Raw genomic sequence first — 19,803 nt, 5'->3', positions numbered from 1 at the left:
TTATGAATTTGACATATCTGTTATTTAATGTTTTCAAATTTAGTGCCTCTACTTAATCTTTCACCGTTAACAAGTGTATTCTATTCTATTTTTTTTAACCTTGACAAAAATTCAGACTTATATTTTTCCTATGGAATCAAGGTCGGTTTGAGATTTTTAAACTTTTGACAAGTCCTAGGCGAACTTTAAAATGTGAGACCCTTTATATTTAAGATTTCACATGTGCAAATTTTTCATTAAAACGATCTTGGTGTTTTATGAAGAGTACGATCCAGTTTACATCAAAAAATTAAAAGGAAATATTTAACAATACTTTTTCACAAAAATTAAAATTCAACGTCATATCAAAGTAAATCTGATCGTCTTGCATTTTGAGCTGTAAAAATTATCAATTAAAGTACTCCAATCAAGTTTTTCCGATATACATTTGGAGTTGTCAATGTGAATTCGAATGTCTAGGGTTCGTTCGGGGAAGAGAAGAGAAAAGTAAAGTGTGTTGGACTTCGATTCGATTGATAATTGTGTTGTAGCCATTTAAACTTGTTTGTGTCTTTTATTTTTGGATCCTTGTTTTAAATTTGAGACCCTAGGCGACCTCCCTGGCCACCTAGACCCAGAGCCGACCTTGTAGAGTCTTAAACTTTGACCTTCTATTTAAAAGATGAAAAAATATTACTAAATTACAATCCTTGGAATAGCTAATGAGTTGAATGGTTACTACCACCGCATTTTGGATTGTTGAATCATGAATGTTACTCTTTCTAGGCAACTTTAATTGCGCACTTTGATATTAACATAAAGGTAGTTCGTTCCACCCGCTTGATTTAATTTCTTATCAACTTACTAGCATCATGAAAGCATCAAGAAAATGACATAACGGATCATATATATATTTGGGAATCTAATTTGTTATATACGAACAATCGATGACAATCACCTCAAACCATGTGAAATTAATGAGCTTTAATTGTATTAAAAAAAATCAAGTGGAACATGAAAAACCAAGGAAAGGAATAAAAAGTTTTTTAAGTGGATAATTCTTTTTCTTATTTTCTCCTTTTCAACACTATATTTTAGGTCTAAACGCTCACTGTCCCTTGACAATAGAAAACAACAACTAATCATTGGTCGGAGTACTACATTTTTTATTTCTGAGAATACCGAAAATACTCTCTTTATGATTGATCAAATGGAACTTAATTGACAGCTATTTAAGGATGTGATCATTAGATGGTAGTCTCTCACTATAGAAGTGCATAATGTGTGTGCAATGTGCCTGAATTTTTAGAAGTCATGCAAATTTTGTCAATATATGTGTAAATGCAATGAAATTTTATTGGAGTATGAGGATATACAAAAAAAAATTTTATTGGAGTATGAGGATATACAAAAAAAAATTTTATTGGAGTATGAGGATATACAAAAAAAATTGGTCAAATACTTCTAGGTTGCTTTATAGGCATGGCCCAATTCCATGAAGCCCATAAATCATTAGGGTAAATTTGGGCCTTATTCGTTGTACACTTTAAGGCAATAGCCCAATTTGAAAAAATAATTAGGATACTTTACTTGTTATACATCAAGTTGAGACAATTAAAGACTCACAAAATTTTTCCCATGAATTCCATTACTTTACTTGTTATTTTTATTTATTGTTTAATAATATTAATTACCAAATCCAACTAACTGATACATTAATGTGGGTGCATATAAGAGATTTAAGTGAAGTCTCATACATTTTTTTCTTCCCCCCCCAAACGTGTTACGAGACAAATCCCATTTCAACATGTGGTAGGATCCAATACCACTTGTCAAATTTAATTTAGAAAAAATTATGTGAGATTGAGAAATGTGTCAGCTTTGTGTAAGCATTATTCAGTTTTTTGTTTAGGTATTGTTTCTCAATGGATAAAAGATTGTTTCTGAGATTTATAGGCCGGGTAGTGGTAGGATACATGTTCAAGGGAATTGGAGGGAGAGTTGTGCCCCAAGTTATATAAAGCGGGAGCAAGAGCGTGAAAGTGACAAAATTTAAGTTACCCAAAATGTGAACCAGAGCAAGAGCGCGCGTAAAGTGTGAGTAAAAACGCGCACAGAGTATAAGAGCGGCACGCATTTAAAAAATTATGTGACTTTACTTGTGCCTCGTTGATTAACTACTACATATGTTAAAAACTAGTGTATAAAACTGCTCTGTAGTCAATGTTACTTCCAAATATCAACTTTTATGTTTGTGACTATTGAACTAGCACTCTCTACTTTCTAAAGCACTCATTTATGTTAGTTCACTTTTTATGACAATTGAGCTTTAACACACACAGATGTGACCAAGTTTTATGTGTAGTAGGGAAAATTTTCAAATCCCAGAAGCTCAATTTTAATGGATCAATTAAAGGAGATAAACGAAAGTCAATCATCTTAATTGTTTGATCAATAAGAATTGTGAAGGGTAAAAGCAATTGGTGCTGTCTCTATTTTCCTTCTCTTTTTGTATGCATATCTTATCTAACCTCAAAAATCTAAAAAAAAAAAAAAAAAAAAAAAAAAAAAAAAAAAAAAAAAAAAAAAAGAGGAAAGAAAAGAAAAGAAAAGAGAAAGAGGGTATTATTGGTAATATAGAAGAAAAATAGGCCTCCATATGTCAAAGGTGTCTATTGAGAGAAGTTTAGATGGTAAACCTGTGTCATATTTGGGTAATACAAGCCAAAGTTCTGTTCAGTCCCAGGAGGCTTGAGATTTTCATTGAAAATGGCAAACACATAGGTCTCTATACTCTTCCCAGGCCTCTTTGGTGTGCCCAATGATCCTGAAACATGCTCAACAAGGTTATTGTTATACATTTTAGCATTTGGTATTGTTGCAATGCCACCATTTCCATCAGATGGCCATCCACTTTCCGAGATGATAATGTCCAGAGACTCACCCCCTGCCTTCTCTAGCGCGGAATAAACTGCGTCAGTTATGGCATCAAATAGGTTCTTGTACCCGAGCTTCCCATCCTGCACAACCACCTCAGTACTGTTGAATAGTGCATAGAACAATGGGATGTCATTCGGGTTAGAAATGTATGCGAAGTAAGGGTACACATTGACAAGCAAAGGACTCTTCTTTGCTGCTAGGAAAGCTGTGATTGATGTCATTATAGAGTTCACATTCTCTGCGAATTCCCCTTTTGAAGGAGGGTATGAAGTCCCGAGAACTGAAGTTGGAACCGATGTGCTTACTGGGATATTGATCAGATTAGAGGCTGCTAAGGCAGTGTGGAGATTTTTCATAGCTGGTAACACAAAATCTGCCAAGTCACCAGGTATGACTTCGTTGCCAGCTGATATGCACCGGAAATTAATTGTGTCTGAGTATGGTTCTACATTACTTGTGATCCAGCTTAAGGCATATGTAACATCACTGGAAATATTTTTGAGATCCTCATTGAGGGTTCCGAGGATAACTTCAATTCCAGAGCCTTCTAATGCTCTGAGGACAGTGTGATTCGGAGCAAAGAGGCGAATTCTTGTAATGTTTCTTGATTTCAAGAGTGCAACAACTTTGCTTGGTGGTGGGAGGTTGTTCCCTAGCAATCCATAGTTCAATCCAACAAGTCGAGCCTCTACATGACAAAGAAATTGAAATTGGATGATTCAAAAACTATGAGCTAAAAGATATGTATGCTAGTGACAATATAAATTTATAATCACATATGAAGTATATACCTGTAAATATATTAAATTGAAGCACGAGAAGAAAGAAAACGACGATTCTACAGAAAAGCCAACCCATTGAAACAAATTTCTCAACCTTTTTTGCCCTCTGAAGACAGAGTGATCATCTATGGCCTAAAGATCTCAATGTATCACTTGATGTATACAATAATATATATAGAGGAGAGAATTTAGTAAATTAAAACTATAGCTTCCTAGCATTAACGCAACCTTTCGTCTGACGACGATTACTATGAAAATGACTTGGGGAATACCACGTCTGGATTACTCATATGGACACACTTTCATACATATTTTACATATGAAAATTGTTTGTTTGTAGGGTCTCTCAAGGTTTATCTCTTATAGCCAAGAAACATTTTTCTTGATTTCATATGTATTATTGCATTTTCAAAGCCCAAATAATGTGTCAAAGTTCTTTTCAGGTTTGACATTAGGTACCTAGTAGTTCAATATTGTTTGATATTATTGTCCCTTTTGAAATTAAAATTGATAATCTGGTTTGTTCTATACAGTAAGGCATATTCTGTTGATTTTTATTATATTGCTTGTCATTTGTGTATCATTTTAAATGGCAGTTTGTCTTTTAAATATTGACATTAAAATATAGTTAGCAGACATTAATCTTTGGCTCCACAGTTGATAGAAGGGACAAATGCAGGACCAAAGGTTAAGAGATGTGGTTTCTTATTATTGTTTTTGTCCTGTATTCTTAAGTGTATTTCATCTCTGAGTTCTGTTTTTTATTTCAGAAAATTATTCTTATGGTGGGTAAAAATAATTTTGTATATTTAAAGCCCTCTTCATAGTCTCCTAACACTAGATCAAAGCAGTATATACATGTGTGTCATGGAGGAAATTGGTTTTGAGGCATTTGGAACTTTGATGGATTCTTCTTTAATTTTTAGGTCACATGAAACTCTACTAAGTGCCATTTTGGACTGCCTGCCGAGCACGAAAATACTGATCCGAGTCGAAGGACATTGGACAGCCAGCCACATTGTGCACAAATAATGTAAAAAATCTGAATCAGTCCACAAAATGCCTTTGTAAGTGTGTTTTGGTGCATTTAGTAATTTAATCATATATTATTATTTATCAATCTATGTTCTCTGCACAATGAATTGGTTCTAAGTTGCTAATGTATCTGTCTTAAACAACTCCTCCATTCTTATCCTTAGCAAACAAGATTTAGATATGGTTAAGATGGAATATGTCACTTGTAGCATTGCTCCAAGCAAAGCTCATCAAGTTGTCAACAATAATTCATACTTTATACTATGATTCTATATTAGAAGTAGTATTAATTTTATATCATTTTAGCTGGCCGATAAGATTCAATAAGCATAGAAGTTGCCATATTTTCTTCATAAAAATGTTTGGGAAAAGCTTCAAATGACTAAATAGTCCCCCCCCCCCCCCCCCCCCCCCCCCCCCCAAAAAAAAAAAAAAAAAAAATTCCAGATGAGCAAATAACAACTACCACCACCAGCCTATATATATGCAGCAGTTGATTTATATGGTAATTATTCAAGAATCAATGTCAGAAACTTGAGTTGAATCCTTGTACCTGACCTTGTCCATCCTAAAATGTATGTCTAAAGACCACAAACAGATTGTAAAGCATATTTATAATCTGCAATTTTAAGCTGCATCTATGCTTGTACTTGAGGGAATTTAGATTATTCAAACAAAGTTAACTTTTATTTTCACTGCTAATGAAATAATATTTTTTTTAAGAAGTTACAGTTTTTCAATACCACCATAGGGAATTTAGAATTCTAGAGTTCATTTTCGGTCTATTTTGTTCCCCTCGTTTTACTTTTCTGCAAAATCATTAAAGAAATTAATTTCGAATCGATGAAGTAGCAAGATAGACATGATTTATGCACCACTGGATTGGTATCTAAATTGTAAAATGTTGGTGTTAGTGAGGACAACTGCATTGAGGATATATAATAAGTAGCCGGCACAAACAGTTACAAGGACAACTGCAAGATAGGGTATGTACGTCCTTAAGTTTATGACAATTGCACCTATTTTGGAATCCATAGTCATCAAATAATATTTAACTGAATCAACAGACCATATCTAATTACAATTAAACTACGATTAATGCTTATCTTACTGACTAAAAAGAATTCATTTAAGTAGTGTTTAGTGTTCAGTTTCACGGGAAAGCTTTACACCTCTAGAGAGAGCTTAGAGGACCCCCCTAAAGGTAAGTTCATCTATCTCTTTCTGTCTCATTGTGTTCATGTCCACATCTTTATTGATCAATTGTATACAAAAATTGAATTTGGGTTTTATAATTGTGATGTTTTGATAGTCTTTGTGAACTACGAGAATCGTTAGCCATGTACAAAAATATTCATGGGATGTTTCAGATTGTCTTCTGCAATTACTGTACTCTAAATCTTGGCTATTCACAGTGTTTAGACAGACAAGACACTAGGAGACTTCTTAATTATTCATTAGGCTCTTCAGGGGATTAACAAATTATCATATGTTATAAGCATAGTTTAATCTTGTCAAAATTTTATCTATGAAATCATAAAAACTGCAAAAGTTCCATATAATATGAAATCACGGAGATGAAACTAACTCCAATGAAATTTCTCAAAATGAGTATCACCAACTTATGCTTCACCCTAATGGTTACCAAACATAAAACAAACAGAAGCTGGTTTTCCTGGAAAAATTTGAAGAGATTTCTGTGTCGGATAGAATTGCAGGACAAATTAGCTTTAGGGAAGAGACAAAGCTTAGAACAAAACAGATTATTATTATTATTTTTATTTTTATTTATCAACCATGCAACATTCAAGCAAGCATTTCATATATGGATATAACTTTTGCAGCCTAATATTAAAACTAGACAAACAAGTTCAACAACTTGCTTTCTATTGTACTTAAAATTCTACGATCTGTTTTCGTTCCTTAGAACTCCGTAGAAATGGAAGAGGAAGAATATACTAAACATTGTCTTGAAGAACAAGGTCAGAGTAAAGAAGAGAAGCCTGATAAACAAGATGACAGCAATCAAACAGAGAGAGTTATTCCAATGCTCGAAGCTAAGCAGTTACTAGATAATATGACAGAAGAGAGACATGAAAATGAAGCTGAAGTCAAAGTTGAAAACCGTGCAATGGAAGAAGGAAGAGATGGAGATGGCCAAACTGATTCATCAAAGAAACTAAAACAAGGTTCAAAGCATAATCTCAAGGCAAAGGTCACCATCCCTCAGCCATTTTCTTTGGCAACGGAGAAAAGAATGTCTAGAGAAAAGCGAGGGTCAATGGATTTAAAGGACTCGAAAAGAACCCTAGCCAAATCTGCCAGTTTGAATTACAAGTAAGTTCTAACATATCATAATCTCAAATTTTCATTATTTGTTCCTTTGGAAAAATTGGACCTTGCCTTCTAGCCAATATATTTTCCTAAGGATAACATGGCCTCCCAAGTTTTATGGCTTATATATATATATATATATATTAGCAAAGGCTTGTATTCTTGGTATAAAGTCAAAGAATGTGAAATCTTGGCTTTGTTTGAAACTACAGGTTCTCTGCTCAATGGCCTAAAGTTAGTACTAATGAGCATGTTGATAAAAATATAGAGGTAAGAAGCATATATTCTAATTGTGAAGCACAAGCCTCTGTCAATTTGAAGTTCTAATTAAAAGATATTCTGAATTAAGGAATTTCTCCAAAGATTGAAAAATATATATATATATATATATATATATATATATATATATATATATATATATATCTAATACAGGAAAGAGTATTACTTTTATCACTATATAGAACAGAGATGATGATTAAGGCTTCTTTACACAACATTTTCCATCCATTGTTGTTATATATCAAAACCAATTTGTTATGCTTATTATAAAATTTTATGCAGTTAGCAAACTTGTCTCTTCATTGGCTCCTGATACAGAATCATCTTAAAACAAAGGATAAAGTTCAAGTAAAAGAGGTTGAAAGAAAGAAACAAGTCAATGCCAAGGTGAGAAATGAGATTAAACATTTCTTATTTCTTGGTTTTCCATCTTTTTACCTAATAAGATTGAATTCAAAGCTTTCAATACATAATTAGAGTTATTGCCATAAATGTATGAGTGAAGAAGCCGGAAGGTGATGAACTGGAGAGCACTAAATTTCAAAAGAGTTCCACATTCAAAGCGTTGCCATTGCCGAGCTTTTATCACAGAAAAGATTCCATTTCAGCACCAGTATCAAAGAAGGTAAGCCTTTGAACTTGTGTGTTAACTTGGTGGCAAGTTAGAAATTTTTGGGAATGCTAATAGTAGCACAACTTACAAGAACAAACAACATATGGATTTTGACAGATCCAAACTCTTTAATAAACTCGATCTGATTAACTAAGCATACTATATGAAAATCTCACACCAAGCTATAGGTATATCTGTAACATTTCAAGCCAATTTAAGGTAAAATTAAGTTGAAATGTGGAGTTTAATTCTTAAATTTATCATAATTATGGTTGATTGAGAAAATACAGATGCCGACGACATATCCCAAATCACCTTTGATTAGCCAACAAAATAAGCATCTGCACAATAAAGAAAAGAACAAAGTAGAAGACAAAGATAAAAGGGTTTTGAAGAAGGTAAGTAGCAGCACAAAGGACTAAGCAAACTACTTAAAACTACTAGAAAGACACTTAGCACTCCAAAAGAGATGGTGAAAAGTGTAGCTTCAAGTGCAAGATGATGGAGAGAGGTGTAGTTTCAAGTCTATAAACTTGAAAGGAAAGAAATATGGAATAAACATTTTCTCTGTATTAGCACACCATTCACAAGTTTACACGGGTTCTCTTTATAGGAGTGTATACATGCACATAACTAGCTAGCCTAATTAATAATTTCCTAATTACAGCATTTGACCAATATTCTATTTACAGCAAATATCCTCCAAAGAATTATATTTACAGCTAATATAATTTGGTAGTATTACTACCGAATCTTTCCTTTTCAACACTACCTCTCGAGCTGGTTTGAAGATATCCTCCATAGCCAGCTTACTAATTAGTTTGTCGAACTGTCTTGTAGGAAGTCCCTTTGTAAGCACATCTGCAACTTTCTCGGTAGTAGGAATGTACGGCATACATATCAATCCTTTTCCGAGCTTTTCCTTGATGAAGTGTTTGTCTACCTCCATGTGCTTTGTTCTGTCATGAAGCACTGGATTGTGAGCAATCGAAATAGCAAATTTATTGTCACAGTACAATTTCATTGGCAACGGATTAAAGACCTTTAATTCATCCAATAGTCTCTTAATCCATAACACCTCACAAATTCCATGAGCAACTGATCTAAACTTGGCCTCTGCGCTGCTTCTTGCTACTACATTCTGTTTTTTACTCTGCCAGGTGACAAGGTTACCTCGAACAAAGGTGTAGTAGCCAGAAGTTGACCATCTATCAATAGCACTCCCAGTCCAATCCGCATCAGTATAGGCTTCAACTTGCAAATGCCCACGGTTTTTTAACAGTAGACCTCTTCTAGGGGTCCCTTTAGGTATTTGAGAATTCTGTAGACTGCATCAAAGTGTTCTCGTCCAGGTGAATGCATAAACTGGCTATTGGCTAACCATGCTGACTGCAAAGGCTATATCTGGACGTGTATGTGACAAGTAGATCAGTCTTCCAACAAGTCTTTGGTACTGCTATTTATTCATAACTTCTTTATCTTTAAAAGGTTGCAGCTTTAGGTTGGGCTCAATGGGTGTCTCGGCTGGTTTACATCCTAGCAGACTGTCTCATTAAGTAAATCAAGAAAATATTTACGTTGATTCACAAATATACCTTCTTTGGATCTAGCAAACTCCATTCCAAGAAAGTATTTTAATGCACCAAAATCCTTGATCTCAAAGTCAGTTGCAAGTCTCTTTTTCAGTCTTTCCAATTCTTCATTGTCATTACCTGTCAAGACTATATCATCCACATAGACAATTTACACTGCAACCTTGCCTTCTCTACTATGTTTGTAGAACATGGTATGATCAGCTTGGCTCTGACAGTAGCCATAATTCTTCACAGCTCTCCCAAATCTCTCAAACCAAGCTCTAGGGGACTGTTTGAGACCATATAAAGATTTTTTCAGTCTACAGACTTTATTAGGTTCCAATTTTCCCTCAAACCCAGGTAGTAGATTCATAAAGACCTCCTCCTTAAGATCTCTATTTAAAAAGGCAATTTTTACATTTAACTGGTGTAATGGCCAGCTGAAATTCATAGCCAAAGATAACAAAATTCTGATTGAGTTTATCTTGGCTACAGGAGCAAAAGTTTATGATAATCAATTCCATAGGTCTGGGTGAACCCTTTTGCTACTAGTCTTGCCTTGTACCTCTCTATGCTACCATCAACTTTACATTTCACAGTAAAGACCCACTTGCAGCCTATTGTTCTTTTCTCCTTAGGTAAATCAACTATCTCCCAAATACCACTTCTTTTAAGAGCATTCATCTCTTCTATCATTGCTAACTTTCAATTTGGATCATCAAGAGCTTCCTGAATATTTCTAAGGACAAACAAGTGTGAGATTTTTGAGGTAAAAACCCTATGAGTATGAGAGAGTTTTTCATAAGAAAGATATTTAGCAATGGGATATTTTGGATTTGGATATTTGATTCAAATACCTTTCTTAACAGCTATAGGAATATCAAAGTCCAATGGTTCTTGGTTAGGAGAAAGGTTGGGAACGGAATTACCTGTGATATCTGGAGATCCAGTTCACAGAGGTTGAGATTGACCATTTCCAAGAAGAATAAGCTGACTTTGACTCTTTTGATGAGGTATTCTCTGAGTATAAACTAGAGGCTCGGTTTTGGAAACTTTAGTGTCTGGTTGTAGTGATTCTTCCCCTGTTTCAGATACATTGACACTATATGACTAGGATTCCCATCATTGTTTTCATTGGTTTTATCACATTGTTCCTAACTTTGAATTTCGGGAATAACATGTAACGACCCAGCTCCTCATGGATCCGGATCTTTAAACGGGTCGTAACCCGACCCAAAAACATTCGAGGGTAATACGGTCATTTCACGCTACATTTAAATATCAAAGTCCGAAGAGGGCAAAATGGTAATCTATCACAATTCAATAAATTGAGACTCAAGGGTACAACGGTCATTAACTTGTATCACATAGTAAATGAAATAAGATTCGGGGCAATACAGTCCTTTCGGGGGTTAAAAATATAATTATGGCATTTTAATGGGTCATAAAATAATTATGTGAAACCTCACTTGGGTGCCAAAGTGCAATTTGGGAAACTAAACACACATTACTTAAGAGATAGAAACCGGTCGACGTATCCACACCATACATCGACTGGTTTGGGTATGAACAGTGGGTAAACCCACTGCCAAGATACCGGTCGACGTATGGGAAGCCATACGTCAATTGGTTTGGGACATGATACCGATCGACGTATGGGATGCCATACGTCGACTGGTTTGGAACGTATGCAACATTAACCTACACTGTGAAGATACCGGTCGACGTATGGGAAGCTATACGTTGACCGATTCTGGGAAATCTTCACTTCCACTTCCCACTGTCCAGTGATAACCTAGATACACCAACATTGGTAATTCAAACACCCACGCCACTACACTTACGTGTAATTTTAATACATTTCAACAATAAATTCAATAACAACAACGTTATTAACATAATTTACCACACGTCACTAAAATACACTAGAGAATTTAGTATAATTAAAAGTTAATTACATTTTCTTAATGGCCATGAATACAAAATTATTTACATTCCCAAAATTACAATTACACATGAAATGGCCAAATACAAAATAGCAAAAAAAACATCTTCTAACAACTTTCAAGCTTGCGGAGGAATCTCATCCGTCATTTTGCCATGACCTGAAAAAAATATAAGTATAGTGGGGTGAGCAATTTGCTCAGTAGAAGACGCTAAAGACGCACCTCATGAGACCCCGTGAATCCAAAACAAAGAATAGGCCAATAGGAGTTGGGGTCATTCAACATAGGAAAAGAAAAAAAATACAACATGGTTATCATTCTCAACACAAATAATAAGATGCAATGGAGATGCAATGCATGCTGATGCCACTCCCCATTTTCACAATTAGGATCATCACCTTCAAACTGTTAATGTAACCCCCTTTGGTGACTCTGCAGCGCCGAGAGAAGGATTGGCTACTGTCCCTGACCTTTGGTGGCTCCGCAGCGTCATTATGGGTCCCAGATAGCTCAACCACGCTAGGGCAATCTCCCTAGTTCCTTCTAGGTTACATTAACCTACCGGCCCGTTAGTGACTCCGCAGCGACCGGGTTTTCCAAAACACTTTCATCAAAATATTCTTTCCCAAAACTCCCCATTTTCATTTCAAAAATAATTTCTTCCCTTCATGCAACCCAATGGTGTACATGCATGTCTCATGATCTCAATTATATGAAAATGAGGAATTTGACACAACACAAGTAAGCATGTTCTCATACTTTTAATATTTAAACAATAATGGATTATCACAAAATACAATAGGGCATGCTTTCATACACCATTCATAGCAATGTGAACAATACAATAGGCATAAAACTCATTATATAAGCATGCTTCTCATATAGCACAATCAAGACAAGTCTTCACATATATAATATCAAGACATTTTAGGCTACAATTAACACCAATAAGCATGCTATAACACAATTCAAGTAGAATAACTCACAAAGGTACATGAATAATGTGAATTAGGAAGCCCCTACCTCAAATTGAGCAAAACGCTTAAAATGATCAAGAATTTTGAAATCCAAGGGAAGCACCTAAGTTGAAATTGTTTACACTAGCGCGTAGAGCTCGTCGTGCTCTTCGTTTCACCTCAAACGTCACTCGAAAACTCCAAGAATTGAAGAAGTTATCAAGTCTCAAAGATTTGAAGCAAAGAAGAAGGAAAAATGGAGTGAAGGTAGAGAGAGGGAAGCGGTAGCGGGGAGAGAGAGTGTGAGAGACCAAAAATGGTCTCTAACCAATTTGTTTCAATGGTGGGTCCCACCACTAATTCTTTTCTTTTCCCTTTTTCTTTTTAATTTCAATTTACACCACATACATAAAAATGCACCACTTAATTCACACAAATTAAAATGTATGAAATGTAAATGGACCCAACCACAATCCCGTACACATAACGTGAAAAGACGAAAATGCCCCTGTGACAATGAAAATTCCGAAAAAATGAAAAACGCTGAAAAATCGAAAACGTCACAATCTACCATCCTTAAAGAGATTTCGTCCTCGAAATCTACCCTCCTTAAAGAAAAGGCACAACAGTCACACACTCTCCAAGAACACCTTACAAAACTCCGAGACTATGAATCCACCAACATTATTGCCTTTGACACTGGACGTCAATAGGCAGTCACAATCTATCGCCAGAGAACCTAATGATCACCACCTTATGAATATACTCCTCACTCATAACATTATACACAAAACCCGTTGAATTTTATACTCAACTTAAAACCAACACTGGTCCTTTCTATATAACTATACAAGGCTTGAAAGAAAAATGGTTACAAGACCCCTGAACATGACAACATCCTATCTCAACCGTCTCTTTATAGAACAAACCAGACCCCAATGAGGATCAGACTTAACCTTAGATCAACGCATCTCTGTCAAGCTAATACTTGTCATCCAACATACAGCTATACAACCACATAATCCTATAACGAACACCAATTGCACCAACCGACGATCATCATACTGATCAACCTCAAGATAACTAAATGATGAATCTCCCAACAACCATACAATCGTGAGTCACCCAAAATAATAAAATGTACTACCCTGCATTCTGAACACAAATCCTCAAAACGAGATTCTCAAAAATCAATGATCGTACCACTAACCTGCTATCAAACACCCAATACCATTCAACACCTTTCGTCACTCAAGATAAATCATGTAAGTCCACATTGTTATCATACTTTCACTATCACTAACAAGTCGGAGTAATCATTGACCCTTGACCCGACATCGTGCCAAAGAGGGATTGATTCAGGAGAAATGGTTGGCCAGGCCATCCTCATCCTCAATCTGATCTCGACACAGACGTCGTTCTTGTCTTCAGGTCTAAACCTCAAACACAACTCTATACCGTCCACAAAACAATCAGGAGATCTACTCTCTAATCAATCTATCACTCTACGTAACCTCGTCCGCCATACAGTCACATATCAGCTCTAAAATCCCAATTGCACTTTAATTACATAACCCTTAACAAGCCGAAAACAAAACGACACCAAACATCACAATCACCAACTATTATAAAAGATCTCTATCTCTTCGTAACATCCATACCAGGTAAATGACTCCAAGTCACAATTCGTTTTGATCCTTACCTCTTCAAAACATTTAATACGATCGTCGCATATTTGAAACCTTAAAATCAAGGTCAATCACTCCTACAGTTCTTCATTGGAACCCTACAATCACGCTCTAGCTACAAAACATTCAAACAATACCAACATTTGTCCTCAAGACACCACTAGAATCAATCACTTTTAAAATCATCCAAATACATGAGTTATATCACCCAATTATCCTCAAACTGCAATTCACGACACATTCCCTAGCCATCACCGCTAGCACTAATCATCAGAAACATAACCCTCATTCGGCAACCCGTGCCACACATCCCACCAATCAAAACCATCCTCAAAACAAATTCCACCAAAAACCAAGGACTATACATTCCGCCGTGGAAGTAAGTCGACCCCTTCAATCAAAATCTCAATCGATGAACTCTAACGGCGCAATACCTACTTACAATTCATCCACCCACAGACACGCAAAATTCCTAGACAGAGACAAGACTCACAACAAACAACATCCTTGCCAGGACTGGAACAACAGAAAGGGTAACAAGCCTGGTTCTCAGAAGAGACTAACGACTCATGCCTGAGTGCACCTAGTGACTAGTCACATGTTATTCATCAATCATCCAGCCATAGGCACTCAATCTCACCTGAGACAAAAAGAACTCCTTATGCACAAGGAGAAGAATCAACTAGATACATATACGAGACTACGACCGTAACTCTAGGCGACCTCGCCAAAAATGGACCGTCATACACAGTCAACATCAAAGCTTTGCATAAGTACCCCGCAACACTTATGATAAGAGTACCAACGTTCACGTCACAGAAACACAAGGAACAAGACTCGTCACGTCAGTCACATCCACCCACGACTCGTCAAAGGAAAAAGTGCCTATCTGGCAACACCGCTCTCACCAGCTCAAGAGACTAAACTGCCCCCAATCACTTCAACTAACACACAACCCCATCGCCTATCTAACAACACACAACCCCATCTCATAATCCCTAATCCCTCCTCGGATCATACCTGAAACCATCATGCTCATCCGCACTAAAGATCACACCACGACATCATAACACCTCCCCTATCACCCATCCCGACAACCGTTCAAACCTATTACCCCATCAAACCATCAAGTCACTATTAAAAGATTTTTCCCAAACATCCTTAAGATAATATCTTTATAAATAAAGGACAAACATAACGCTCACTGCTTCCCCTAACAACCACTATTTACCACTAGCTGATAAGTGCTTAAATGTTGCACATTTCAGCACCTAAGTTAGGATATTTCAGTCTTTGCATCTATCTTAATTTCATGTTTTAGTCCTAATTTATGTTTATGTGTATTTCAGGGTAATAAAGTTAAAATGAGCTAATTTTGGTTCACTAAAGCCTTTTTGGAGTCAAGCAAAGATATTTAGAAAAAGCTCAGAAAATGGTAAAAATGAGGTCGCAGCCCATTGCTCGTATAGTGTGTTTATTCTTCAAAAGCGGTCAATCTCAGGCCTTTGATGATGTTCCCATAGATGAAGAAGCAAACCAATGAGCTCAGGGCCAAAATGGAGCTAAATAGGGCTTAAAGGAAATTTCCAACTCTTGGGGGATCGATCCCCCAGGGTGGGGGGATTGATCCTCCAGGACTTGGCAATATTATAGGATTTTCTTATTATTTGGGCTTATTTTGTGAACTATTGGGCTTTAATTTGGTTATTGCTTATGGTCCAGTGAGCCATTAGTTTAGGGTTAGTTTTTATTTTATTAAGGTGGAGATTATTATTTTAATTATTAAGTTTTATTAGTTTTCTGTATCTTAAAATAGAAGGTTCTCTCTGGGGAAAAAAGAAAAGCTAGGGGTTTGAAGAATATTTTACAGAGGCTTTGTCTACAATTGAAGGAAGAAGAAGAAGGAACCAAAAGATGGAGATGGAGCTTGTTGACACCATGATCATCTTTTCCATGAGCTAGTTCTTCACTTAGGGCTTGGATGAGCCCTAAGTTCATGTAACCTAAACCTTTGTTTTTCTTTTCTTGGAGAATTATTATGTTGTAATTAAATATATGGCCTTGTGATTTATTTATATATACGTGCTTGATTTGACAAATTAGGGCTTGTATTGATTAATTCTTCCATTGAAATCTCCAAGTTGATTGTATATCTATATATGATTAATTAGGAATTTTATTCTTTATTAGATGATTGAAAATTAATTCTTCCATTGATTCTATATGAAAATTGCATGTCTATGTGTGATTGATTTAGAATTATACTCTACACTAGATACTTCTTTTAGTTGTGTTTAGTGATGGCCATAGCATGAGACTTAGTTGATACAATTGTCAATTAATTTGATGGATAAAGGCTTAATCTTGATGGGTTGTTCTACAAATTAGCATATTGTCATTAGGTAATTGTAGTAAAGTAGGCAATTTTTGTTTGATTATGTTAATCCATACTTCTAATTACAATTAGTATTATCCTCTTGATTGATGTGTGCTCTTATCGGATACATTTGTGAATGTGTATGGTGGGTTATGACGTAGTCTTGAATGGGTTCTACACTTTAGTTTAATTATCATTAGGTAGACAATTCATTCTTGATGTTGATAATCTATGATTACAATTGTGATTTGTGATGATAATGTGACCACATCTATAATTACACTAATGAATTCCCCATTAATTGAAAGCATATGGTTAATTACATGGGCTTAGTAGTGAATCCTAACCCTAAGACTCTCTTCATATCTCTTTAATTCTTAGTTTAATTTAGTTAAATTTATTTGCATTGTTATTTCCATTTCCATGTTTTTAATTTAACTCTAGCTTAATCACTTCACCAAACTCTTTTTCTCTCAATCTCTCTCTCTCTCTCTTGTGCAAGCTCATTAGCACTAAAATCAAGTTTAATCCCAACATGTGTTCAATTCTTGGGTTCGATCCCTTCTCGCTTCATACTACATAGTATAAGTGTCTAGCGGTTTATAAATTATAAAATATGATGCCCACTTGACATTAATTCTAAACCTAAAGTGTTGTACATTATTTTGTGCACACGCTCGGGTCGCATCACTAGCGAAGGACATCCACACGGCAATGCCATGCCAACAATTCCACAAATAGAAATGAGCATAGAAATCCAAAATGCTTAACACCTAACTGTCTTCTTAAAACCATCAGTGATGCCATCAATTACTAGCGCTTAACTGACAACTTAATCCACTCATTCTAAGGTGGTCTACGTGCCTAAATGGGAAAACCTCATACTTCGGGTTCAACGTCATCACATCTTTTCCTCACTATTCCTTGGAACACTTGACCCCAACAAAAGTCAAAAGGTCCACCAATTAAACCTACATGACCAATATCGTCCTAATCATTCTTATAATCAGTCTATCTTTCCGAATCCTCAAACACCAAGCACTAATTCCTGACATGTCAGAGACAATTAAAGTGCAACCCGAATCCATAGCTCTCAAATTCTAAAACACAATTCACTTGACAATGCCATACTCAACGGCTATCATTTCATCCATAAACAACCAAACTCTCCAATGACCCCGTACTACCTGCTTTATCATGCAACCCTACACTACACAACTAAAGCTGACCACTATATCTCACCTCAAAACCTTCTAGACAGTCGTGCTAACCCAAAACTCCATTCATCGACCGAGCCATACAATCAACTCACCGAGAGTCAACTACCGTTACAAAAAAAAGAATTATACATGGCACACTACAGAAACAGTCCCAAAAAGGAAAACAAACACCACGCCAAACGGTCAACCACACAAACTACACTCTAAGACAACTACAAAACAATAGTCTTTCATTGGTATCTAACTAGACACTCGGGTCATACCTACAACTGACCTTTCCGGCTAAACAATAGGGTACATCTGATACCCCTCGATTCTAGAGCCATGGGTGATCAAGTTCGAGCACAGATCCGAGGGATACTAAACAATCAATATGTAAACAAGCAGGAATAAAACTGAATTAAGATTAACATAATAATAAAATAGAAAGAAAACTAAAATGAAAATCCTCAAACCTTTAAATAATAAATTAATATAATTTAAATCCGTACAACTCAATAATCCACCTAGGGGACACCTAATTCCAAATCTTTAAATAAATTTACAGAATTAAAATCCAAAACCAAAATAGAAAGGAAATCCTATGTAACCGGAAGAGTGAGTGTCTGTATCTACATCAACACGATCAAACTCTAAGCCTGGTACTGGCGAATACCTGAAAAATAGGAGTGGGTCAGGCCCACATGTAAGTTCCAATCTACTACAATCCGTACATAAACCCGATACGCAGATACATCCTAGATAGCTCGGCAATATCTACAATAGTCCTTATATATATATATATATATACATACTATAGGATGCTCACTAGCATATAACATAGTTCAGCCTGGGTAGAAGGTGACATATAAAACACACTTTTCAGCGGCCAAGTACCTAGACCTACTAGGGAACATTAGCTATATCTAGCTACTAAACCTTTGCAATATACGCACCCTAACTGTGATCAGGAGACTCAAACTCGTATCACGGTACCATAATTATATATATATATAAATTCCTTCCTAATGCAGAAAGATAAAACAAGCATCCGTTATGTCGTTCAACTGTTTTAGTTGACAGGACATGCATCCATGTAGGATTTAACTGTTTTAGTTAATCCATTCCGTATGTATGAAGGGGTAGGACTTAGCTTTTTGATCTAATCCATCTCTAATATGTCACCGTCCCATACCGGTACATATTATGCAAATGATCCATAAATGATGCACATTTATTAGAACATCAAATACATCCAGAGTCCGGCACAATAGCAATCAGATGTAAACAAGATTCTATTATGCATACAGTACATGATTAAAATCATGAAACATCCATTTAAATTGCTAAAGTAGTGATAAACAATTTAAACTATCCATTTCCATATAATTGACAGAACAGAAATATAACAGTTCAGCAATTAACATCCATAGCATGATATAATGATTATCAGAATTATGAACTGAGCACATTATACTATACATTCCAAACCATACTCTCATACTAGTTCTTTTCGTTTGCTAAAATAAATCTAGTAATCACAACTTGCACTATCCTTGATGGTATGTCAATCACTGCTTAAATTACATGACGTCCCTAACCACAGCATAACCAACCTTCTTGGAACCAAAGTAGGTCATTCAGTAGTTTTATTGATATGACACAAACATAAGTAAGACTTAGTGTTTCGAACTAATCCATCCCAGAATAGGTAGGTCTTAGTGTTTTGAACTAAGCCACCCTAAATTCATTTATGAATTAATGTAGGTAAACAAATATTAAGTTTCCTGAACATTGTTTAATTCATTTAAACATTAATTTCAATTGTCAAAGCAATTAAGTTATACTTCCATTCGATCTTAACAACATATAAGTTATTTAAATTTCCAAACCATCCACCTTCTTAGTATATATAGATATAAGATGCATTCTGGGATCTTCATAAGTCCATTAAATCCATTTAGGTTAATTAAAATAGGTTTAGAAACCATTCTGGCCAATTAAAACCAAAATCCAAGTCGTAGCCCAACTTAGTCAGCTCAATTGCCAACTGAGCAGGCTAAGTTGCTAACTTAATCGGCTCAGTTCCCAACTAAGTCGG

The 19,803-nt window shown here is 35.6% G+C and overlaps 2 protein-coding genes across 6 annotated transcripts; one reads left to right on the top strand and one right to left on the bottom strand.

Moving 5' to 3' along the window:
• Positions 1 to 2,515: 2,515 nt before the first annotated feature.
• On the bottom strand, positions 2,516 to 4,178 carry LOC132303543 (putative glucan endo-1,3-beta-glucosidase GVI). 2 transcript variants are annotated; one of them, XM_059800844.1, is made up of 3 exons: positions 3,711 to 4,178; positions 2,924 to 3,607; positions 2,516 to 2,806 (listed from the first exon to the last, which is right to left on the bottom strand). In XM_059800844.1, exons 1-3 carry the CDS (start codon positions 3,775 to 3,777, stop codon positions 2,652 to 2,654), a joined length of 906 nt encoding a protein of 301 aa, XP_059656827.1. In that variant the 5' UTR covers positions 3,778 to 4,178; the 3' UTR covers positions 2,516 to 2,651. The 2 variants fall into 2 exon arrangements, with proteins under 2 accessions (XP_059656827.1, XP_059656826.1); XM_059800843.1 differs by having other exon boundaries at positions 2,516 to 3,607; positions 3,711 to 4,144.
• Positions 4,179 to 5,481: 1,303 nt separating this feature from the next.
• LOC132303544 (protein WVD2-like 7) lies at positions 5,482 to 16,261 on the top strand. Of its 4 annotated transcripts, none has more exons than XM_059800848.1 (6): positions 5,482 to 5,940; positions 6,664 to 7,073; positions 7,283 to 7,340; positions 7,632 to 7,736; positions 7,855 to 7,974; positions 15,476 to 16,008. In XM_059800848.1, exons 2-6 carry the CDS (start codon positions 6,676 to 6,678, stop codon positions 15,497 to 15,499), a joined length of 705 nt encoding a protein of 234 aa, XP_059656831.1. In that variant the 5' UTR covers positions 5,482 to 5,940; positions 6,664 to 6,675; the 3' UTR covers positions 15,500 to 16,008. The 4 variants fall into 4 exon arrangements, with proteins under 4 accessions (XP_059656831.1, XP_059656830.1, XP_059656828.1 ...); XM_059800847.1 differs by having other exon boundaries at positions 5,483 to 5,940; positions 7,668 to 7,736; positions 15,943 to 16,261; XM_059800845.1 differs by having other exon boundaries at positions 5,483 to 5,940; positions 15,943 to 16,261.
• Positions 16,262 to 19,803: the final 3,542 nt, after the last annotated feature.

The sequence above is a fragment of the Cornus florida genome, unplaced genomic scaffold (assembly GCF_030987335.1).
Source record: "Cornus florida cultivar Cherokee Brave unplaced genomic scaffold, ASM3098733v1 CherokeeBrave_3.0.0_Hap2_Chr04, whole genome shotgun sequence".
Lineage (NCBI taxonomy): Eukaryota > Viridiplantae > Streptophyta > Magnoliopsida > Cornales > Cornaceae > Cornus > Cornus florida.
The sequence above is the reverse complement of the archived record's forward strand: the minus strand, read 5'-3'. Positions and strand labels throughout refer to the sequence as shown.